Source organism: Cetorhinus maximus, chromosome 18, assembly GCF_964194155.1.
Source record: "Cetorhinus maximus chromosome 18, sCetMax3.hap1.1, whole genome shotgun sequence".
Classification (NCBI taxonomy): Eukaryota; Metazoa; Chordata; class Chondrichthyes; order Lamniformes; family Cetorhinidae; genus Cetorhinus; species Cetorhinus maximus.
In genome coordinates, this window is record NC_135896.1 from 91,062,830 (window position 1) to 91,087,715 (window position 24,886).

At 44.3% G+C, this 24,886-nt stretch overlaps 1 protein-coding gene across 7 annotated transcripts in view; it reads right to left on the minus strand.

The window, feature by feature from the left end:
* The window catches only part of actn1 (actinin, alpha 1), a 211,321-nt gene extending 193,483 nt beyond the window's left edge, over positions 1–17,838 (minus strand). For 6 of the 7 annotated variants that reach the window (XM_078563177.1, XM_078563175.1, XM_078563180.1 and 3 more), the window contains exon 1: positions 16,077–16,316. In XM_078563177.1, coding sequence (XP_078419303.1) covers positions 16,077–16,187 — 111 coding nt within the window. In that variant the 5' untranslated portion in view covers positions 16,188–16,316. Of the gene's footprint in view, positions 1–16,076; positions 16,317–17,814 lie in introns of those variants that run through there. The other variant, XM_078563178.1, reaches the window with a different exon arrangement.
* Between the last annotated feature and the right edge of the window lie 7,048 nt (positions 17,839–24,886).

Below are 24,886 nucleotides of genomic sequence, written 5' to 3' on the forward strand. Positions count from 1 at the left end.
ATGGGTCTTCCCTGAATGACTAAACAGGATGACTCTTGACCCCCAGATCTTTGGGCACATGGGGCAGGACGCCCCACAAAGTAATGGGATCGAGGGTACACGATTGGCTTTCTTTACTTCCCTTCTCTGCCACCACTCTGCCTCATCATTAAGGCATTGGGATTCAAAGCGTGATGCAGCTTCATGGACAAGTACATGTCAAATGACATATCTGTCTGTGTTGGAGATATGATCTCTTATTGAGATTCGTAATTCCTTTAAGATATCTAACACTGTTCTGTGATGTTTAGTGCATTGTTTTCTACATGTGTGAAACATATTGATTCATGCTAGCTAGGTCCTTGTAGAAACAGTAAACTCCATTTAAAAAGCCATTAGCTGCCTGAATTAGAGGAATATTAAAAAAGGACAGAGGAGTAAATAGGAGCATGGGTCAGACAAGATGACTCAATTGGAGAAGTGACCAAGAGAGAGACTTGACAGCCCCAATAGTAATAGGAAAGCAGAAAGCGTGTGGGGAATGCGGGTAAAACTCAGTGAGGCTCAGGGCATGGAGGCCCTGCCGATCTCAACAGCAGAGCTTCATATAAATAATCTGTGCAGATGGCCGTCCTATGGCCAGTCAAGCTGACAGCCTGGCCGGTGGGTGAGAACATGTACACATGCTAGGAGGGCGCTGTCAGTACAGGATGGAAGCTCCAGGTCATGATCAGGAAGTGGGTGGGTGTACCTCTACCACATGGATTGCAGCAGTTCAAGGAGGCAGCTCATCATCACCTCAAGGGCAATTAGGGATGGACAATAAATGCTGGCCTAGCCAGCGACACCTACATCACATGAAAGAATAAATTTTAAAAATGCAGCAACCAATTGCACAGCAAACTCTCACAAACAGCACTGTAATAAGGATCAGATAATCTGTTTTTTGTGATGTTGACTGAGGGATAAATATCGGCCAGGGCACCAGGGGTAACTCTCCTGCTCTTCTTCAAAGATGGCATCTTTTACATCCACCTGAGGGAGCAGACGGGGCCTGAATTTAACTTTGCATCCTAAAGATGGCACTTCCAGCAATGCAGCACTCCCTCAGCACCGCACTAGATCACCACCCTTGATTTTTATGTTCAAGCCCTGGAGTGGGACTTGAACCCAGAATCTTGTGACTCAACGGTGACAGTTACACCAACTGAGCTACAAATGACTCAACGAGGCCTGTAGACTGTTCCTGGCACACAAGAGCCGTTAAAAAGAAGCAAATCTTCAACATTTACCTTGGGCAGCCAGCACCTCTCATCTCGGATTTTTTGCCAAAAATCCCCAATGAGGGCCTCCCCCTCATTCACTCTTAAATTTAAGTCACACGTCAATCGTGTCACTAGGCCAAGACTTTTGAATGTTAATTAGCCCCCTTGCGTGTGTTCTGCAGGAGCCTCATCAATGGCCTGACGTGTTTGTTAAATTTTAATCTGGCGGAAATGGAATCGGTTTGCTCGATTTTGTTACTTTGAACCCTAACCCCCTCCTGCCCGTTTGGGGTTAAAATCAAGGCCAATGCATCTAACATTGGGCAATTCAATGAGCTACCAATTCAACCCAGGAATCAAACACCCCGCAATAAACAGGTTTTGTTTTTACTTGTCCTGCAAGCTACGCATTTGACTTTGCCCAGGTATGTGACTGGAATTTCAATCCTGTGTGGATGAGAAGGTTAAGTTTTGCGCAGTGCCTGGAGTCCCTATAAACACATAGGCTGCAACCATCTCTCAGGCTACAAGGTAGCCACAGAAATTTGAAAAACAGAGTGACAGACTGAGATAGAAAAATAGCAAATGGAAGGAGCCCCTTCATTACGGTCATGTTGTTCAATGGAATTGAATATATCTACCCATTTTAGTTTTACACCTTGAATTTCTGTGACCTGGAATTCACTTCCTGAGCGGTTCGCAGAAGCAGATTCTGTAGTACCTTTCAAAAAGGGAACTAGATATATAACTGAACGGGAATGTTTTGCAGGGCTGTGGGAAAAGAGGAACCAATTGAATATCTCTTACAAATAGCCAGCACAGGAACAATGAGCCAAATGGCATCCTTCTGTGCCATGAGATCCTATGATTTTATAAAGTCAGTGCTACAGCTCCAAATTTACTGCTAGGGATTTTAAAAAAGAATGACAAGACAAGACAGGAAAGAAAATCCTCATATGCAACAAGATGATATGCACCAAGCCACATTTGCAGAGATAGGTCAGAGCAGAGCACCATGCTGGACTTTGAGAAGTCAAAGATATAAGTCAAAGTTCAACACTGATAGAGCACTTGCAATAACTGTATTGAGAAATGCACCATTATGAAAACTTAAGCCTTTTACAACATGGACATGGGAATTTGCAAACTGTGTGTAGTGTTTCCTTCATGTTCGAATTAAGCTACATTCACTTCTAACCATACCATTTCATTGTATGGCACTTTTCTGAAGGCCTCTCCTCTTCAGTTGACGACTGACGCACACAATAGATAACTGGCATCCTCCCCCTCAAAGACCATTACTTCTCTGCCAGTCCAACCCTTGTACAGCAAACGCTGCCTATGACAATATCATACCATGAAGGTAACTTGCCATCTTATTTTGCACCCTCTCCACGTTTCAACCATTCTTTGGCTCGGTCCAGCCGAAAGGAAGCTTTACCTGCTTCGCGTTTCAGAAGCACCAAACTAACTTCCGTTTCATTCCTGGAATGACACTGTGGAAGCCCCGCAAAGAAGCCATCACTGAACCGAGCTCTTGTCTTGCCTTTGAGTAATAGGGAGCCACCCTTAAAACAGAGCCAACTGAGTTCTGGTTAAACAGAACAGAGCTGATCCCGGGAGGTTGTTTGTTCATCTTTAGTTGCAGGTGGCCTGATACTATTGTGCTGGAATCCTCCTGATATTTTTATGCTTAGAAAACCACACAGTCTGTACTTAGACAACCAATACTTCCATGCTTTACAAACCACCTTCCATGTGACAGATGTACATTTATCTCCAGTGACAGCAGTAGTTACATGGTCGGAAGTCTGTAACAAACTTTTATATATAGAGACAAAAAAGAGAACACTTCAACTGAAGAAACGCCGATGGATTCACTGTAAATTTGGGCCCACTTAAAATTTCCTATTCATACGTATAACAGTGGAACAAGACAAACAAACAGCAGCGAGACAACCAGAGGCACCCTGCATCTGTAACAAGCACCATATTCATGCTTATCCGTGTTTGAGAGAGTGGTATGGCTTCCCTGATAGTTGTGTGGGTGTCTGCGCAGTAAAGAGCATACATGTCAGGAAGGTTTGATGCTCAATTAGCAAATCTCAGGCATAGTGTGGGTGCGAAGAGTTGGCGGGGTCATGCGGGTGGGGGGCACATCACAGGTGGTCGTGTCCATGGGCTTTGGAGCTATAGGGTGCGGGGAGGGTAAGGGAGAGAAAGCTGTGTGTGTTTATTATTTTTTAAAAAACAGAAAATGCTGGAAATACTCAGCAGGTCAGGCAGCAGCTGTGGAGAGAGAAACAGTTAACATTTCAGGTCGACTCACACCAATGTAGTCAAGTCTTCACCAAAACTGCCAGGAAGCCAAGTACCAACTTCTCAGGGCAATTAGGGATAGACTATAAATGCCAGCAACGCCAATGCCACCCATACGCTGAGAACAAATTAAATTGAGCAAAAAAAAAATGCAGCTCCTAAGGTGCTAAACTTTCCCTCCTCCAATGGTAGGCAGTAAGAGTGGGAGGGTTTCCTGGTCAGCCATACTGCAGAAGGCAACAGCGAACCACTGCAGTACTTTGCCCAGCACAATCATGGACCAATCCAATGGAAGCCCATGGTTGCCAATGCCATCTTAGGGCATGCTGCCAGGAGGAGGAGTAGGAGGAGGAGGAAAGTATAGTCAAGGTCCCAATTTGCTTCACAGGAGTGTAAGAAAAATGCCAGGCTAAAGGAGGAGAGGTTAGGGAAGGTGCCCAAAAACCTCAGAAATTAGGTTGGCTTAGCGAGAGTCCTAAAGGAAGAGCAGTAGTTGGAGAGGTTTAGTGAGGGAATTCTAGAGCAATGAGTGCAGGCAGCTGAAATCAGGGCCACCAGTGGTTGGGAAAAGGAAGGGGGGGTCAGTGTACAGGAGACCATAGTCAAAGGAGAGTCAGGGTGGGGGGGGCGGAGGTGCTGTGGGGAGCGGGGTAAGTGTGGGTTTTTCATCGTTCTGGAGACAATTATAGAGACGGGGATGGGAAAGGCCACAGAAGAATTTTAACAAAATGATAAGAATTTTGAATTTGAGGCACTGGGGGTCTTTTTTTAAAAATTCGTTTATGGGATGCGGACGTTGCTGGCTGGGCCAGCATTTATTGCCCATCCTTAATTGCCCTTGACTGGGAGGTAACGGAGGACAGGGGTGACTTGGAAAAAGGTAAGGGCAGCAGAGATTTGGGTGAGCCAAAGTTTAGAGGAAAAAGTGAATGGGAGACAAGTCAGGCAGAGCCTGGGAGGTGATAAAAGCACGGGCGAGGGTTTCAGGTCCAGCTGAAGCCAGGGAGGAGGTGGAAGTCAGCAATCCGCCTGATGAAGATAGGATTTTGGAAACTTAGCTCAGGGTTGAGCAGGGCTTCAAGGATGTGAACAATCTCGTTCAGCCTGAGAGTGGCTGAGAAAGGAGATGGGAGTCAGTGATGAGGGTAAAGACAACAGCATCAGTTTTGGGGATGATGGGGATAATGGAGGATACTCCGCTCCTGTAAACCCAGATGTACACCCACTGCCGGTGTTCATTTTTGTGGGGGAGGGGAGGGAGAAGGAAGCTTGGCCAGAAGGAACGGGATAAGTTGCCCATTTTTTTTTCCCACTCACAAAAAGAAAGGAACATTCAGTTCCTCCTATCACAAAGCCATAAAAATGATCAATTTAATAAGGCATATCTGTCAGTTCCACATTGTAATCTTGGGAATAATGATAGGGCATTTCATCCTCTGAGCTGAAGTTCAAAGCTGTTCCAATACCTCCTTTGAGCTCAACAAATATTTAATCAGGAAATGCCTCCCACAAGCAAAGCCGAAAACACAATCCGCACCACGAGGTGAGCAATTCATTACCCAGCAACAGTCAACGCTTCAAAAAAAGGCCAGGGCCATTGCTTTCTCACTCTGTGAACCTCCCGGTTCAGATCCAGTCGGGCCTACCACTGCCTTGACCCAACATCAGACAATCCTGAAAGTTGTGCGTCATTTTAAAAACAAAACTTATTGCGGGGAATGTGAGCATTTGCTGACAAGGCCAACGTTGATTGCCCATCTATAGCTGCCCTCAGAAGATGGAGTAGGGCAACCTTCTTGAACTGCTGCAGACTGTATCCTTTGGAGCCTTTTCATGTAACACGGTATCTTGCTAGGCCACCTCACAGGGACATTAAGAGTCAGTCATGTTGGTACGAGTCTGCAATCACACACCAGGTAGGGACGGCAGGTTTGCTGCCCTAGACAGCATCAGCGTCACACCTTTTCGTACTTCAAACAGGAATTGGCAGGGTAGTCAGGTACATATACGGGTATTTTTATTTTCATTCCCTATTGCTAGTCTCCCTGGTCTGGTGCCTGGAACCAAGAGAATGGTGGAGGCACAGCCTTCCCCCTGCACCACCACCAATAACTTCCAGAACCAGCTGGCACAAGGCCACTTCTTCTACTTTTATATGGATCGGTATAGAGCAACAACTATAATTTTACATCAAGGTGGTCAAGCCAGGATGTTATGTCGAGAGTGGCGGTGTGTATCACTGTGATACCCCCTTCGTATTTAGGAGTTGGGCATTGAGTCTTTATGTGTACCATGGTCTGTTCTGGGTGACCACAGTCGCACACAGGAGAGTTTTTAATTTTCCCATTTGTGCATTGGGTATCCGCATCTGCCATGGTTTGTACGGCTGCAGTTTAGGGATGTCCATAAGCTTCATGGGAGGTCGAAACCAGGGACCTCCTGTGTTGGGTCTTTCACGAGGTGTTTATTTATGATTACTTGCGAGGGCCATTTGTTTTCTCCAACCTTCAAGGCTGAAATCACATTGCCTGAGGTTGTGTGCATGGGTCCAAAAGGGCTGATGTGACTTCGAGCAGAGATGAGGGACATTGGTGAGGTCCTAGTGGACGTGGAGGTCACTTAAGACACAAGTGACCCTTTTCATTTCCCTCCCAACTCATGGCTCAAACTGCGTCAGTTCCCACAGAAGAACACTAGATGTTGTTAGCAAGCTAACGCCCACTATCACTGCACTGCCCCAGCACTGAGTTGAATAAATAAACAGCTAAATGCTCACAGAATCACACAGTGCATAAGAGGCCCTTCGGTCCATCGAGTCTGCACCAACACGTGAGAAACACCTGACCTACCTATCTAATCCCATTTACCAGCACTTGGCCCATAGCCTTGAATGTTATGACGTGCCAAGTGCTCATCCAGGTACTTTTTAAAGGATGTGAGGCAACCCGCCTCCACCACCCTCCCAGGCAGCACATTCCAAACCATCACCACCCTCTGGGTATAAAAGTTTTTCCTCACATCCCCCCTAAACCTCCTGCCCCTCACCTTGAACTTATGTCCCCTTGTGATTGACCCTCCAACTAAGGGGAACAGCTGCTCCCTATCCACCCTATCCATGCCCCTCAATCTTGTACACCTCAATCAGGTCGCCCCTCAGTCTTCTCTGCTCCAACGAAACAACCCTAGTCTATCCAACCTCTCTTCATATCTTAAATGTTTCATCGCAAGCAACATCCTGGTGAATCTCCTCTGCACCCCCTCCAGTGCAATCACATCCTTTCTATAATGTGGCGACCAGAACTGCACACACTACTCCAGCTGTGGCCTCACCAAGGTTCTAAACAACTCCAACATGACCTCCCTACTTTTGTAATCTATGCCTCAATTGATAAAGGCAAGTGTCCCATATGCCTTTTTCACCACCCCACTAACATGCCCCTCCGCCTTCAGAGATCTATGGACACACACGCCAAGGTCCCTTGGTTCATCAGAACTTCCTAATGTCCTGCTGTTCATTGAATACTTCCTTGTCAAATTACTCCTGTTGATTTTTTTTAAAGTCTGAACCACCATAATTTTCCACCACCTCAGGTAATGAGGAAACAGACAAAGTCCTACAGCATTACTTGATATTCCTGGCTAACGCACAAAGGAACTTTTGACAGGAAAATTGTGTAAGATTTTTGCTCGCTGAGCCAAGCCCAAGACATACTGTGCCCTCAGCGAACATTTCCTAACTTTTATCCATTCAAATTATGCTACAGTGCTCAAAAGGATTAAAGCAGAGAGCAAAGTGTGTCACAGTGTGTCATAGTAGGAAGAAAGGAAACTTGCATTTATTTTACACATTTACAGTCCAGGGGACATCACAAACTGCTTTGCAGCAAATGAGTTACTCCTGGAGTGTAGGCACTGTTACATAGACAAATGCAGCAACTAATACGTCCACAAGATTCCACAAACAACGACAGTAAACTGTGTGTTATTCGGCACTCTACCAACTGAATGTTCCCCTAATACGAATCATCACTTTACTAACTGGAAGCAATTTTATTCGGAATCTATACCTGCATAAACTGCATTATTTCACACTTAAATTTAAGTATGAATGCACTGTTAAAGATTAAAAGTTAAATGAATACTGTTCTTTACTTCCTGAGTTCTTGCACATTCATACAGGCTTACAAGTGTGTGCTGTACTCCATTGGTAAATAGAACTTTCCATTAACCGTCATTTTTCATTAACTGACACCACCCATTCCCCACACATGTCAGATAATAAAAATGCTGTTTGACAGGTGAATGTTTGGAACGGCACCATGAGAACACCCTCTTCTTTTTATACTACAATGGAATTTATTCCATAAAGGGAAAAGGGAGGTAGGGTCTAAGTTTAGTATCTTATCTGAAAGGTGCACCACTGACAATGGAGCACTCCATCAGTGTGCACTCAAATGGAATACCAGGCATGCAACTGCGCAGTACATCCCCAAGCAACATTATTTCCAACATTAACATCCAGCCGATGTAGGATATCTGGATTTCCAAAACGCATTCAATAAGGTGCCACACAAAAGGTTAATAGGCAAGATAAGGGTGCACGGATTTGGGGGTAATACAATAGCATGGATCAAAGATTGGCTAACAAACAGGAAGCAGAGTACGCATAAATGAGACATTTTCAAGTTGGCAGGCAGTGAATAGTGAAGTACCACAATGGTCATTGCTGAGGCCTCAGCTATTTACAATCTATATTAATGACTTAGGTGGAGAGACAGAGAGTAATGTATCTAAGTTTGCTGATGATACAAAGTTGGGTGGAAAAGTAAGCTGTGGGGAGGATACAAAGATGCTGCAAAAAGTTATATCCAGATTAAGTGAATGGGCAATAAGATGGCAGGTGGATTATAATATAGGGAAGTGTGAAGTTATTCACTTTGGTCAAAAGAATAGAAAAGCTGAATTTATTTATTTTTTTTAAAACAGGTGAGGAACTTTTAAGTGCTTATGTTCAAAGAGACTTGTGTATGCTCATACAAGGAACGCAAAATGTTAGCATACATGTACAACAATCAATTACGAAGGCAAATGGTACATTGGCCTTTACTGCAAGGGGATGGGAGTACAGGAATAAAGAGTTCTTGCTAGAGTTGTACAGGGTCTTGCTGAGGCCACGTCTGGTGTGCAGTTTTGGTCTCCACATTTAAGGGAGAATATACTTGTACTGGAGGCAGTACAGTGAAGTTCACTAAATTGGTCCCTGAGACGAGGGGTTGTCCTATAATGAGAGGCTGAGCAAATGGGTCTATTTTCTGTGGAGTTTAGAAGAATGAGAGGCAATCTCATTGAAGCTTATAAGATTCTGAAGGGGCTTATAATAGGGTAGATGCTGAGAGATTGTTTCCGCTGGTCGGGGAATCTAAAACACAAGGGCACAGCCTCAGGATAAGGGGCCAATCATTTAGGATTGAGATGAGGAGAAATTACTTACTCAAGGGGTTGTGAATCTTTGGAATTCTCTAACCCAGAGGGTTATGGGTGCTCCATTGTTGAACACACTTCAGGCTGGGATAGACAAATTTTTGGTCTTTCAGGAGATTAAGACATATGGGGAACAGGCAAGAAAGAGGAGCTGAAGCCCAAGATCAGTTCTGATCATACTGAATGGCGCAGCAGGCTCGACCAGCCATATGGTCTACTCCTCCTCCGATTTCTTGTTTAATGGCTGAGACTCCAGCATGGGAGTGATGAAGACCAGGTTTAACCCCAGTCTGTTGAGCTAGCTAAACTCAACCATGGCATTAATAGGGGTGCTACAATTGGTTACACTGTCCCTGGTTTAGGAAGAGTAATACTGATTGTTTCAAAGCAATCCTACAGTATACTGGCTACTAAATAAGGAGAGAGCGAGGCCCACAGTTGTGATGTTTTCCATCGTCTAACAGTCTGATACTTCCCACTACAGTTTGCGTGCAAATAGCTGATTAGGAAAAGTACTGGAGGGTAATCAACACTTGTGGGACTGTACACCATTGTCCAACACCTTTGGGAGAGATTGGGGGAAAATTGAAGGGAACTCTCAATTGTTAATATCTGTTTGTCTCAGAAAACATGAAACTTTACTGATGGTACAGTACCATCCAAACATGCAGTTGTGTCCTTTAACAATCGTTGCTTATATCTTCAGTGCTTCGAATAGCTTATCTCTGAGCTAATGAAGCACTCACTTAACAGAAAATCTTATATCTTTCACATTAATGTCCCATTTTAAAACCACTTCAACAGTTAATAAATGCCATCCATTTTCACATTTTCAACAACATTGACATTTCAAAGAGAACAGAATCTACCCATTTAGCTGCTACTCCCCTGAATCTACTAGTAGCCATTGTTGAATGGGAGTCAGTGATGAAGCAGTGTGTTTTTGAGGTGGGACATTTAGGAAATGAATAAAAATTCAATACAAAAAAAAACTGAGCAAAACTCACTGCATGATTCCATGGGCAAACGCAGTGACTTATGTGGTACTAAACTAGGCGAGCCAGGAAGGTTCCAAATTCGATCCCCAATTTGTGTTCAGTTAGCCAATCTCACAGATAACTCTGCGATTGGGCTCAATGTCACTGGGTTGGTAGGCGGTGGGGAAGGAAAGGGGGCAAAAAAAGCACATCAGCTGGAGCTCCTGTTGCTAATCAGAAAGTGCTGACTGGCTGTCAGATGAGGACAGTCCTCTCTGACGAATGGCCGCTTGGGTGAAATAAAGGTGTCTGCTGGCATTTACAAATCCATATCTCAGCGTTTAGCCACAACTCTCTCAGGAGGGGAAAGGGGGGAAAAAAAACTGGGAAAGTCTGGTGGTGTATGGACTGGGAAGGAGGAGGTGCGACATTAACCCTTTTGGAGCTCCAGGACCAAAATCCCCATAATTTTACTCCTTGATTTGTGTGTGCATAGTGCAAGCTTCACTTGGCACGCTACAGTCCTGAAAGAACCTAGAATCTTGAACTGGAAAGTCATTGATGAACAGACAGTTGATTTCAGTCAAAGGCATACGGCAGAGTGGCAATGATCAGCACCCCAACAACCCTTATCAACACTGCAGTGTCCGTCTACTGACAAAAGACATCAAAACTAAAAGCTGCATAGCAACACTGTTGCTAGGGCACAGTGTGTTTCCAAGCACAGACTTACAAATTACATTATAAATCAACAAATTATACATTCAACTGGATAATGCTTCCAGACCTCTGGGATAATACTGCTGTATTTTGAGAATTACAAGTGGTACCAAGCCAACAATTCTGAAAAAAAAATAAGATTGAATGAAAGTATCACAGTTCCTTAAGTTACTGTAATTAAGTGGTTCCTTCAAATGAAGCTACATAGTTAAGGAAGGGAAGAAGGCATTATAGCAAGTTTGATCCCACAAAATTTGGAACAGGGAGGCAAAAATATTGAGGTGTAGGTACCATTAAACTGTACAGATTTATGTTTTAACCAAAATAAAGCAGCATTCGTAATTGAAGATGGATCTTTTATTAAATGGATGTGTTTTTTTTCCTTCACAATATAACATTTTTTGAAAACAGAATCTGTAGTGCATTTAGTCTAGCTAGTAATCTAGCAGTGTAAGGTCTAGCTCCAATGTTCTGGGTGGGAGTGGCAGGGAGAGTCAGGGGGGGACAAGCCTCAGTAACTTCTTAGACCAGAGGCCTGCAACCTTTGGCACCAAAGCCTATGCGGCTCTTTACATCTCATCTGTGGCTCCCAGCTCTTCCAGTTAATTTAGTTCAGTCTTTCATGGGATGTGGGCATCATTGGCAAGGCCAACATTTGCTGCCCATCCCTAATTGTCCTTGAACTGAGAAGCTTGCTCAGCCATTGCAGAGGGCAGTTAAGAGTCAACCACATTGCTATGGATCTGGAGTCACATGTAGGCCAGACCAGGTAAGGACAGCAGATTTCCTTCCCTGCAGGTGGATCATACTAACATGAGAAAAAACCTAAAAGAATCAAGTCAATAAAAGTAAGAGCTGTGTTTTTTTTTACTGTGGGGAAAGAAAACTCATTGAAATCATGAAGTGCAATATAACAAATGATTATTTTAACAAAAAAAAAAATCATTGTGCCCTAAATAAACCTGTTTGAGTGGAATGGCAACTCCATAGTTATAAATAATGTCTTTTGTTCATGGGACAGGTTTCATGGTTGCAACCATTTTGCTTCTAATATAGCTGAGACAGTAAATTATTCTGGATGTGCTATTAGAAGCTTTTTATTAAATCACGAGAATCGATTGCCAAAAAGAAAATCTTAATTCTACATATTAAGTTAAAGTTTGTTTTAAAGACAAAATTGTTAAAGAAGGGCAAAAAAAAAGGTTACTGAGAGTAAAGTGCATTTTAATTTATGTATTGGTCCATAAAGAAAATTTTCTTTATTATATATGCATCCTACCAGACACACTTGGCAACTTGTCTAGTATTTTGTTTGGTAATGTCTAATTTTCATCCTGCAGCTCCCAAGAGTTTTTTTTTAAAAATTGCCTGAAAAAAGTTTTTCAGGTAATAAAAGTGTTGTCAACCCACCTAGGACGAAAGATCCCCCAAGACTCACACTGTTGCCAAAGTTTCCGTTATCTTAACATAAACAATAATATTATCCTACAATTCGCTACATCAGTGAACAAATATCATTCTAAACTCACTGAAGGCCTCAAACATGCACAGCAGCAGAAACTGCTCTTAAAACAAAACATTTTCAAATTGAATATGATAGGTGATATGGAAGGTGATAACTTTTCCCATTTCTGGCAAAAGGTAATGGTTCTGAAACATGAAATCTGTTTCTGAGTCCATTGTTGCCGCCAGACCTGGTGAGTATTACCGCGTTTTCTGTTTTTATTTCAAGAGCTTCAGCATCCACAATATTTTGCTTTTGTGTAGGTGATATGTCTTTTGCTCAGTCTGCACTCAAGGCCGGATACCCATTTATATGAACAAAAATCGGATAAACAAAAATGTTCTTCCATCTCAGGTCTGTCCTCGATTACAAAAGCAAAATATTGCAGATGCTGGAAACCAGAAACAAAAGCAGAAAAATGCTGGAAATGCACAGCTGGTCAGGCAGCATCTGTGGAGAGAGCAAAACAGAGTTAACATTTCAGGTCAGTGATCTTTCAGAACTGGAAAACAGTTGTAATTGGTTTTAAGCAACTACGGAGGCAGGGAAAGAGGCAAGGGGGCGAGAGCCAAAAGGAAGGTCTGTGTTAGGATGGCAGGCAGGAGACATGAAGTGACAAAGGGATGATGTTACAAGGCAAAAAGACTTCCCCATTGCCATCTCATTTTGCCTTGCACCGTCATTCCTTTTGTCCTTTAATCTCTCCGAACACAAGCTTTCCCTTAGAATGTTAAACAAGAGACTGCAGAACTCTACAGTACAAAGGGATCTGGGTGTCTTGGTACATGGATCACAAAATTAGTATGCAGGTACAGCAAGTGGCTAGGAAGGCTGCCTGACCTGCTGAGTATTTCCACTATTTTCTGTTTTTATTACAGTACAGATAAACTTTACATCAGCAGTTTTGTGTGTACAGCAAGTAGTCTCCTAATATAGACTGAAATCTTCAACCAGCAACTGGAATATAAATACGTGGTTCAAATGCAAAATTCCTCTCAATAGAAACGTGTCATTGTATTCTGGATTGTTTCATTCCTGATGCTTTGTGTTTTTGTAAATTAATAAAGCTTCAGTGGAAGGTTAGGATTCACTCTTTGGTGTGGTTGGGGCAGAGGGGACTCGTTGCCTTGCAGGCATAAAAACTTACATGGCAAATAAAGATGAAAGAGCTCAAAATGTATCAAAAATTGATAAGTATCTTCTGCAATGCACGGACACAGACACATTTTGTCATAAAGATACACCATCCCTGCCTTTTTGATTTACAAAGAACAGCTTGCATTTTTTCCATAAACACTGTTCAGTCCTGGAAGTTGTTTGTTTTAAGAATTCCATAAGGAACCCCATTTTGCCACATGTGTCAGGTGTCAAATTATTTTTTGTGTAGATAAATAGATCGAAGTACTAAAGATCACAATATGGGAAACGTTATAATGAGCTGGGAATAACCATTGAACAGAAAAGCGGGAATCACGAATCAACCTCAATCAAGCCAGTGGTTTCATTTTGAAAACAACACATCACAGTGAACTTCGGAACAAGGTAATAAAGCTTCACACTTAGAAGCAGTTTGACTGGGCATGGGAAATCCAAGCAGGAGTGTGTTAGGTAAATGGCAAATAATAAACCAACATAGAAGACAGGCCTGGATCCTCTAACAATTAGATAGCTGGTTCTGATATTTGAACTTATAGGAGACAATGTCCCTCTTTAGAAATAAAAGGTCTCTGTCCAACCTTTGATTAATGACCGAAAAAAGAGGGAGGAATGGGAAAAAAAGTAAAACCTTTTCTACAGGCCCATGACAGGCTGTACCCAGCACACACCCTGGAGATACTGTCCTGATTCCCACTGCACTGTTTAGCTTATTTTTAAATGTTCTGTCTCTTAACACTTCAAACCGGGGCATCTACAAACATTTTCTTAAGAAGTTAAGCTTCTTTCTCCAAACATTTTTCTTTATCAGGCCTAAGGAATGGACTGGTGAAGCAGGAGATTAAGAGAAAAGCCACAGTCACCTTCACTCAGTAACAATGACAAAAGAATTTACAACAATCACCCGTTAATCAGAAGGGGGGAAAAAGTACAACAATGTCACTTCTTTGGTATGCGAAAGAAATTCAGACATTTAAAATGATATATACCTAATGCAGTAAAATGACCTAATGCATAAAACCTCTGGCCAAGACAAATCAAACACTTGCATAGAAAGAATGTCTGTTACCATTTTTGGACATGACTGTACAGTATGAACCCAACCCTTATCCTTCCCAAACTCTTATCAACTCTAAAATATTTTCCTTCATGGTTTGAAAAAAATCACCAAAACATTTTGTAGCACCTAAATCTCCACATGCATTATTTTTTTCAAAAGAACACTGACTGATTTAGATCAGGAAACAGAAAGTGTGGACAGTGTTTGAGAAAAGATTTAGGGGAATACAACGATACTGTCTGTTTCATTTCAAATTAATAGAATCCCAACAGTAAATCTAAGGATTAACTGGGTCCTATTTACAAGCTTCTCCACTGACAGCTTGTTCATTCTGTTTGGTTTTCAGTACCATTCACAGAAAGGTGCGGTGTGGTGTGGTGCTGAGGTGGAATTAGTTATGAGAAACTTCAAATAAGTAACAATGGTACCTGGTACACCCAGTCTCAAGTCCTTTGAAAGAATTCCCCCTAGCCACAGCACAAGAGTGTGGTTTGAAGATTAACTTCTGCTTGGTTAGTACCTGGAGTTTGACATTGAAACAGGCCAGGGTGCTGCAGAAGGACACTGCCAGACACAGTCATACCAGGTGAGAGGAGAGAGAGACAGAGAGAGAAAGGCAGCTTTGGCATTTATTATGGTAAACTGCCCCCACTACTGTACAGTAAACCCCTAAAATTTCAGTGTGTGACCAGACCGAAGAAACACAGTCCCACATCGCTCGATTTTAAAATTCTCCCTCAGCCAATAAAGTGTTCAGCCTGAGGGAGAAATAAACACCGAAATTAAACTCACCAAAGCTCATGTCAAACTGTTCGATCCTTAATTCCATTTAAATATTGGACTAAACACATGGAAGGTCCGAGTGTTGTGCTGCAATATTCCGAAAGCTGATTAACCAAGCAAACTCGCTGGAGGGGAGTCTAACTGTGTATCTTGTGTTAAACATGGAGTCTACCTGCATAAAACAGCGAGGCTACACCCAGGTCAAGGCACCTACCACCCATGTATATGTGTCCCTGCTTTGATCAGGGAGATGGGGGCTGGGGAGAATTTCTCCTGCATTAAAAAGCTTCTTTGTTTTTTGTTCATCATCTATTTTTTTCCCCTCTTGAGGAGTTTGCAGGGCCAATCCTCCAGTCTAACTGTTTTGCAAACCGGGGAAAGATACTGGGCGTTGCGTTGCTGAATCGACAGAGACATCCAGTAAACCATCTGTTGCTCTCAGAACTTCAACCCAGCACAACCCAGCTACAGAACAGGGACCAGGCTCTTGTGCATGCAACACTGACACACACACATGCATGTACATAAATCTGAACCATTTTCAACAATGACGATGAGTTTAATGTTAAAAAAAAATCACGACAAGACAACCGACAGCTTTCACACTCCCCCCCCACCCCACTAAAACAGCATTCATTTCAAAAAGAAGTAGGGTGTGTAAAAAAAAATGAGGGTCTGTGCTTTTTAGGTAGATTTATCATAACCCGTCAGTTATCAGTCGACCGGTAAACGAGTTCCCGGAGCTGGGGAAAGGCAGCAAAGGGAGATAATGCTTTGAACCTCTAGGTGACTAAAGCCGGTTGGCTGCTCAGGAACAGTTCTTGCCCACTTGCCTTTCTCTGCTGTTTTTCCCAGGCTGGGTCTAAGAGGAGGTCTCGGTCCCAGTCATCCTCTGGCTGCATGTAGTCATTGCCCTGCGAGTGGTTAGCATCGTAATGATCCATGGTGTGTCCTTCTCCCTGCGGCGTCTCGCTACACAGCTTAGCCCCAGGTTACAATCTAACACCGACAGGCTGAACCCAGCAGCTCGCTCGCGCTCTCTCGCGCTCTCTCTCTCTGCTGCCGCTTTACACAAGCAGGCGGCGCCGCCGCACCTCAGCGGCGGAAATCCCGCCTCCCTCCCTCCTCCTCCCGCCGCTCCCATTGGCTGTCACCCCCTCCCAGCCCGCACTCCTATTGATGTAGCGATATGTCCGTCAGAGCCAGCGGCTCTCCCGCCCCCGCCCCCCACAACCAGAGGCAGTGGGAGAATTTGGCTGCTCTGGAGAGAGGGGAGGGGAGGGGGGGAAATCTGTCCATGTCACTTCTATCATCTGAGCGACGGGGTGACGTTTGTAGATTTTTTTTTTGGGTTCTTGCACTGTCAAAGTTAGCAATGCAGCAAACAGGCGCTCGCTAATCGCTGAAGATCCACTGTCCCCTGCTTATTTGGAAGCTGCAGTTGCTTCGGGCGGGTCACTAACAGGGTGGTGCAGGCACTGAATGTCTGCAAAGGTGCTGACGGGTGTCAAGGGGCTCCCCCTCCCTGTGAATGCATCATTTCACTCAAGGTGAAACACCCCAGGGTTTGGAGTCACATCAGTAATAAATATCCACAATGATTGTAATAACCTGGATAACGACAATGATTCTAACCACGTTGGTGTGAATCTATAGTCACCCTAACGTGGATTTATGTCCATTTCCGTTAGGATTGCGATTTCAACCACGATCCCACGCCCAATAAAGGCTATGAGCATCATCCATGCATCAGATGCCAGTGGGGATGAAGCCACTGTGGACGGTGCAACCCCTCGGAAGGCAAGTTGCTGTGAAGTCTGGCTCTGTAATACAAGGCTAGTCACTTTCGATACCAGTCAGGAAGGAGGCGAATGCTTCAAGTGTAATAATTCTCAGGCTTCTCACTTGGACTGGTGTTGACGGTAAAAAAAATGTAGAAGATTAAAACAACACCATATTTTTAAAAAAAAACCCCTCTTATGTAAGAAAGGATGAGGGAGAAGGGATTGGAGGGGATCTGGGTGGAAGAGGTGAGCAGTTGAGTGTAAATACCCACGTGGGGGAGAAGCTGGACCGAATGGTGGGTTGGGTGGTGACGGGTAGATCATAAACCCCAGACGTTAACTGTGCTTCTCTCTCTCTCTCTCTCCACAGATGCTGCCAGAGCAGCCGAACATCTCCAGCAATTTTCTGTCATGATTTATGGGGGGTTTTTTTTTAACCCCTGGTACATGTAACTCCTGCTTTTAACACGTGAAATCCAAGAGCATAAGTCATAACCTGCTCCAGAGCCCACTTTAAAATGTCACAACCGGGGAAGAAAGGGCTTCCCTGGGATGTCACCTTCCTTCGGCACAGTGACCGGGTTTTAATCCCACTTTCCCTCCCTCTCTCCTAACCTCACCACGCCCCTGGTATGCTGACATGTACTTGTGCAGATAGCTTTAACTGGATTTCAGGGTGGGTGTGTGGGTGGATTTACATCATCACATTTCTCCTTTCAGAAGCAGAAATTCTTTTCGCGTGGAGTAAACATCCCGAATTAGATTCAATCTTTTTCTTTTTTTTTACCTCTTTCTCGCCGCGTTTACTCTGGAACTGAGCATCTGCATTCCACAGATTGCTGGCAAACTTCTCCCCTTTCGACGGCATGAGAAGTCGCCTGTAAGTATGCAGGGGCAGGGCGAAGGGAGAGCATCGGACATACCCTCACGCAGCCCTTTCCTTGCCATCTAAGGTAAATTCTCAATTCTTTAAAAAAAACTCAACACACACATACAGAGAAAACCCCGCCTCCTCTGAATAGAGTGTGTGCAAGGGTGTCAAGGCTTTGGAGAACTCGCTACCATATAAGGGAAAAGTTTTTTAAAAAACGGCCCGGAGATAACGTTAAGCAGCCCGAGGGCTGGAGACAGGACACGAGAGGCAGATGCTTTCATGCAATTTATGGCGCAGGCCGGTGCTAAAGCGCACTTGACGATGTTTTATGAGCAGCTATTAGGCTCCCTTGCATCATTTCCAGCCGAGCAGTTCCAGTCTCATTTACAGCGCTCGTTAAAAAAGTTCCAGTGCAGTTGCAGATCGTAAAAGCTTAACAGGACCGGACAGGCGATCTCCATCCATCCATCCTTCCCAAGTGCAAAGCCCCATTTGCTCCTCTTTTATGTTTTAACTGTGGCTACCCGTCTAAGCTCAGGCAGCAGCAAAACGCGCCACCACCTCCTCCCTGGTTAAAAGCAGAATACTGCGGATGCTGGAAATCTTGAAACAAAAACCAGAAAATGCTGGAAAAAAAACTCAGCAGGTCTGGCAGCATCTGTGGAGAGTTAACGTTTCGTTACGTTTCAGATGCTGCTGGACCCGTTGAGTTTTTCCAGCATTTTCTGGGTTTTTTTTGGACCTCCTGGTTACTCGGTGAAACTCTTTCGAGTTATCAACAGTCACAGATTGCAACTCTTTCAAGTACAATCACAGTTCTTGGTTTTCGGGAGTGGGACATGAACCCACAACCCTCTGATTCAAAGGCGAGGGTGCTATGTACTGAGCAGTGAAGTGCAGTTACTGTCTGCAGTGTAAGAGCCCACGTTCTCACTTCACTGGCAGCCCTGAGCGGGAATTAGATTCAACTTTTGAATTTAATGCAAGTCTTCTTACCAAAGAAAATCAGGAAAACATTCAATCAGTCAACCTAGGCAGAGGGAGAAACAGAGTTTACAGCCTAGGTTGTACAGTCAAGTGGCAAAGCAACAGCGCTCGAAGACAGCTGCTTACAAAGATCTGGCAATCCCTGTGGCACATATTTCCTCTTTGCCGATGGCATTTTTAACCCTGGCGCCGAATTAAAGCGATCTCCAGGCGTTCCAGCAGCAGTGATACCAACAAGCAAGGGATGCAGCCAATCACATTGACGTATTCCCACAGACAGCAACCCAGTTATAAGCACTGAATCCTTTTAATTTACATTTTCAGAAAGCAACCAAAGATAAATAAACATTTTTTTTTAAATGAAGTATTTATCATAACAGAGAAATTTTTAATTCCGCAAATGTAAAATCTACTTTTTGTGCCCAGTGAGGCTGTTTAATAGTACTTATAAATTGGTATATCACTAAAACCCTAGTTACACTTCATTTAACAAGGTGTAAGTTTTTCAAACTTTTTTACAGTGAGGTTAACAGTGCAAGAGTGGAAGTTCTTGATTTCCCATTGGCTGCAGTCTAGAAGGTGCCTCAACAGCACACCTTCTGGAGAAGCATAGAATCACAGACAATAACTTATGATTAACATGTGTTTCTGCACATGTGTGGACTCCAGAAGTTGCTGGGCTTGCCTATTACTGTTAACCAAGTGTGGAAGAGCACTTGGCTGCATTTTTAGCCATCAAAGCTGATTATTGCTCATGGTTGTCACCACCATATCCAGAGGCCATTGTTGTGTGCCTGCATCCACTTGTTTTGGCCTGTTGCCTATGACTCTCCATGAGGTCGGCCACTCTGTCAATGCAGATGGTGCTAGTTGTGTGTTACAGTTCACTCAGTGAGTCCATGTTGCTTTGGCCATTATGCAGCTTTTACATGCACATTGTAGTCTGGAGCTATAGATAGTGGTGGTGGAGGCTCCAGCTTTCTTCCAATCACATGGCTGACCAGGAATCTCCCCTCCTCTTACCACCTGCCACTGGTGTGTTTTGGAGGATTTGAAGGTTGATAATCAACCTGTTTGGCCGCATTATGAATGCGCCTTTCTCAGCCATCATGTCCTAGGGTGGGACTTGAACCCAGAGCTTCTGGCTCAGATGCAGGGATGCTACCCATTGCGCCACAACACCTTCACCAACTGAAATGACCATGTGGAAAAAAAAATCTTGGACATTACAGCACTCATTGCAGAGGTGGACACCTCCATCTTGAACGCAAGGTTGCACACAGCCTCTGGAAATTCTGACAGGTAGCCACACATTTTCTTTTGCTGCTCCACAAGTACCCACTGAGTGTATGCTCCCCGCACCCCACTCCCACCTTCCCCCGCCAGGCTCGGCCTCTGCGTCAAGTTGAGAATAGCTGGAGGTGTCATCAGGCCTCCGATGGTGACTCTCGGCAGCTGCCTCTGCTTCCTGTTCCTGTTCACATGTGACGTGCTCCTCACCTAGTGCCACCCTTTCTATCTGTGACAAAGGACCCACTGAGGCGACAGTATCTCTGCTGGCTAAGGGTATGCGCATGTGTCTTGTGATGGTCCTTCCTCATACTGATTCTCCTCCTCTGAGGACTGCACTGCTTCCTCCCTCATCTCTCATCTCTCACTCCACCTCTGGCAATGCCCCTGCATGAGATTAAAGACATTTGTCAGTGCTGCATGCAGGTGGCAGATGAATCACTACCATTTTGCAAATGAACATATTTTATGTTGGTGACAATGGTTCTCCATGAGTGACAGTCAGTGCCAAGTGGTAGTGTGATATACAATGCCTTCACCCAGTCTCTGTGCCACCCCATCTCTCAAACAACAACAGCTACCACCCTACCAATTTCCAGGGCGTCCTCCTCCATTGCCATCTGAGTGGCCAAGGGGGCAACTCTACCCCCCACTTCTCAGAACAGTCGGCTCTCTTCTGCAATGAGAAAAGGCAGAGTTATGACTGTTAGGACTACAGCATTTGGAACCATACCTAGCACAAAGGAAGATGGTTGCGTTGGTGGAGGTCAATCATCTCAGCTCCAGGACATCACTGCATGAGTTCCTCAGGGTAGTGCGCTAGGCCCAGCCATCTTCAGCTGCTTCATCAATGACCTTCCATCATAAGGTCAGAAGTGGGGATGTTTGCTGATGATTCCACAACGTTCGCAACTCCTCAGATACTGAAGCAGTCCATGTCCAAACGCAGCAAGACCTGGACAATATCCAGGCTTGGGCTGACAAATGGCGTGTAACATTCGTGCCACACAAGTGCCAGGCAATGACCATCTCAAACAAGAGTGAATCTAACCATCGCCACTTGACATTCAATGGCATTACCATCGCTGAAACCCTACGATCAACATCCTGGGGGTTACCATTGACCAGAAACTGAACTGGACTAGCCATATAAATACTGTGGCTACAAGAGCAGGTCAGGGGCTAGGAATCTTGTGGTGAGTAACTCACTCCCTAAAGCCTGTCCACCATCTATCAGGCACCAAGTTAGGACTGTGGTGGAATACTTTCCAATTGCCTGGATGAGCTTCAACAACACTCTAGAAGCTTGACACCATCCAGGACAAATCAGCCCACTTGATTGGCATCCCATACATGAGCATTCACCCCCTCCACCACCGACACACAGTAGCAGCAGTGTGTACCATCTGCAAGATGCACTGCTGGAACTCACCAAGGCTCCATAGACAGCACCTTCCAAACCCATGACTGGTACCATCTAGAAGGACAAGGACAGCACGTACATGGGAACACCACGACCTGGAAGTTCCCCTCCAAGCCACTCACCATCCTGACTTGCAAATATATCATCGTTCCTTCACTGTTGCTGGGTCAAAATCCTGGAACTCCCTCCCTAACATCACATGGACTGCAGCAGTTCAAGAAGACAGCTCACCACCACCTTCTCAAGGGCAAGTAGGGATGGGTAATAAATGCTGGCCCAGTTAGCAAAGCCCACATTGCATGAGTGAATTTTTAAAAATTGCTTCGCACATGGATATGAAAATTGGGGGTGTGGGGGGCTGGGGGTGGTGAAGGGGTCACCCCATGTTGGGAGCACTGGGTCAGCACTTGAGGGTGAGGGTCGATGCTGTCTGTGGGGATGGAGAGTTAAGGAGGAGCCTGGGGAGATATTCTTCTCCAAGGCTGCAAATTGTGTGACTTGAAGAATATCTGTCCGGGAGTCTGCTTAGATGCTGAGAGTTGAATGGTGCTCACCTTACTGGGCCTCATCTGATCATTGAACTGTTTCCTGCTCTGGATCCCTTTGCACCCCAATCTGGCTGTTCATCTCCCCTACAACCTCCAGCTAAATTTGTTTGGGGAGGCTGGTTGGCCTCCTGCTGCCATACTGAGGAAAAAAAGCAGTAGTTATGAATTGGTATATCATTAAAACCCTAGTTCCACCTCATTTAACACGGTGTAACTTTTTCAAGCGTTTTCACTGTGAGATTAACAGCGTATGAGTGGAAGTTCTCAATTTTCCATTGATTACAGTCTGGAGGGTGCCCCAACAGCACACCCTCTGGAGAAGCATAGAATCACAGACAACAACAACTGATTTCCATGTGATTCTGCACACGTGGACTCCAGAAGTTGCCGGACTTGCACATCACTGTTAACCAAATATAGAGGAGCACTTAGCTGCATGTGAGTGCAGTGCTCAGCCATCAAGGTGACTGATTAACGCTTTTCAAGATTGTCACCACCATATCCAGAGGCCATCGTTGTGTGCCTCCATGCCCTGACTGCTGCCAACATCTCCTTAAGGGGGTGGGAGGATCCCTTCCCAATCTCCCACCTAGTCTCCTCCACTTTTATATCTTTCAGAGAACACCACACTACTCAGCGCTGCCACTGTGAGTGCTGCCAGTCTCCTTTTAAATACTGTTCGTTGACTCATGCTTCTGACACTTCATCCCGCCTGCTCCTCCTATTTGGGGGGCAATTTTGGAGGGGCTCTTAATTGTTTGACCTCTGTAAAGAGCAACCAGAAGGCCCACCCCATGCGGGGGTCATGTTCCCAAACCAAAAAATTCCCTAATGCAAGTCTGTATAGTTCCGTATAATCTTGCTAGTTTCAACTTCATTCAACCCAAGTAAGATCAGGCACAAAATGCCAGCTTGGACTGTTAACCTAAACAGTAAGAAAACTGTGATCTCAATTAATCATGGCACAAACTAAACCCCTCTTTACGGCACTAAACTAGCTTTTAGCTAGTTCAATGCTTTCTCCCCCTCCCCCAAATATATGCTTTGCCATGTATAGAACAAGGCATCTCCAGATGATCTTTATTTCTGAATTAATTCAGCGTCTGCAGAACAGAGTTGGGAAGGAAAGTGAAATGCATTGTATGATGCTAGTCTTTAGAGGGAGTTCCGCCATCAGAGCCAATTAAAAAAAATATCTGTTAATAAGAATTTTAATTTACTTTGACTCTTACCTCCGTTTAACCACTGACAAAATGGTCCAGTTTTAGCTGTGTTTTTTTTTTCTATATTCCTGTTACAGTAGTTTGAATACTAACATTCTTCTACCGAGCATATTTTAATGCATTATTGCAAGTTTTGTCAGTTACAGGCTGATGAATAATTCTTTTTTTGTTGAGAGGTGAAATATTCAAAATCCCCAAAGTCCCGTAACTCTTCTGTAGGATATAAAAGACTGATTCAGTCTGAAGCTGGGAGCATGGCGGGGGAGGGGTGGGGGGGGCGGTGTGCAGGGGTTGTAAATCTCAGACAAGTCTGAAACTCCTGGAGGAAGGGAAAAAAAAATTGGTTCGCATTTTCAAGAAGCCATTTAGATTAACACAGACTCCCACAATGTTTTATTGATGTTGGTCAAGGCATAAATATTGGTCAGGTTACCAGCGAAAGCTCCCCTCCACTTCTTTCAAATAATGCAAGGTGATCTTTTCCATCCACCTGAGAAGACATACAGGACCTTAAGACTTTCTGGATTTCCACATTATTCTGTGCGTGTTGCTGTCAGTTTCAGTGGAGTAATGACAGTTTCGCTGCCATTATCACTGAAAACTCCAGGCCAATATCACAGCTTTGATGACCTTTCATCAGATGTGTTTGACTCTGATCTGTGCTTAGTTGTCTGAACCTAACATTGGGTCTATTAATACGTAGGCTGTATGTTACCAGCCCTTGGGGAGGAACCAAAGGAGAACGCAGCGTTTAACGTTCACATCCAAAAGAAGGCACCTTTGACACTTGAGCACTCCCTCAGTGATAAAGCGTCAGCCTAGACACCCTGCTCTTTCTCCAGATACATTACTGAAAGCATTCCCAATCTCAAAACTAGGGCCTCAAATATATGGGGAATTGAGGCTCATGAGACTATTCCAAGGTGCAAGAGCGGAAATGATCAGAGTGAGTAAGAAGATTGGAAAAGATTGCGAATCATAATGGTGTCGTGAGAAGGAGTGGGGAGGCAGGGAATTCAATATTTTTCCTGAGGCCTGCGTGATTTGCAACTTGCTGCCCACTAGGGGTTCAGATCGGCCACCAATATGGAAACCGCGCATTTTTCATTTCTAGAGAAGTACATGACTTTAGAAAAGATAGGCAAATGGAAAAGGAAGCAGAAGCCAGAAAACCAGGATGAAGAGTATGGATAGAGCAAAGAAATAAAGGGCAGAAAATACAGGTGAGAACATAAAAAATAGGAGCAGGAATAGGGCATTTGGTCCCTCAAGCCTGCTCCGTCATTAAGTAAAGATCAAGGCAGATCTGATTGTGGCCTTAAAGTGGGGGCCTGCACTCCATACCCATGACTCCCCTGTCAATCAAAAATCTGTCTAACTCAGCCTTCAATATATTCAATGACCTGACCTCCACTGCTCCCTGGGGAAGAGAATTCCAAACACTAACGTGGATAGTTTATAGGTCCCCTAACAGTATTCATGGTGTTGGACAGAGTATAAATCAGGAAGTTAGA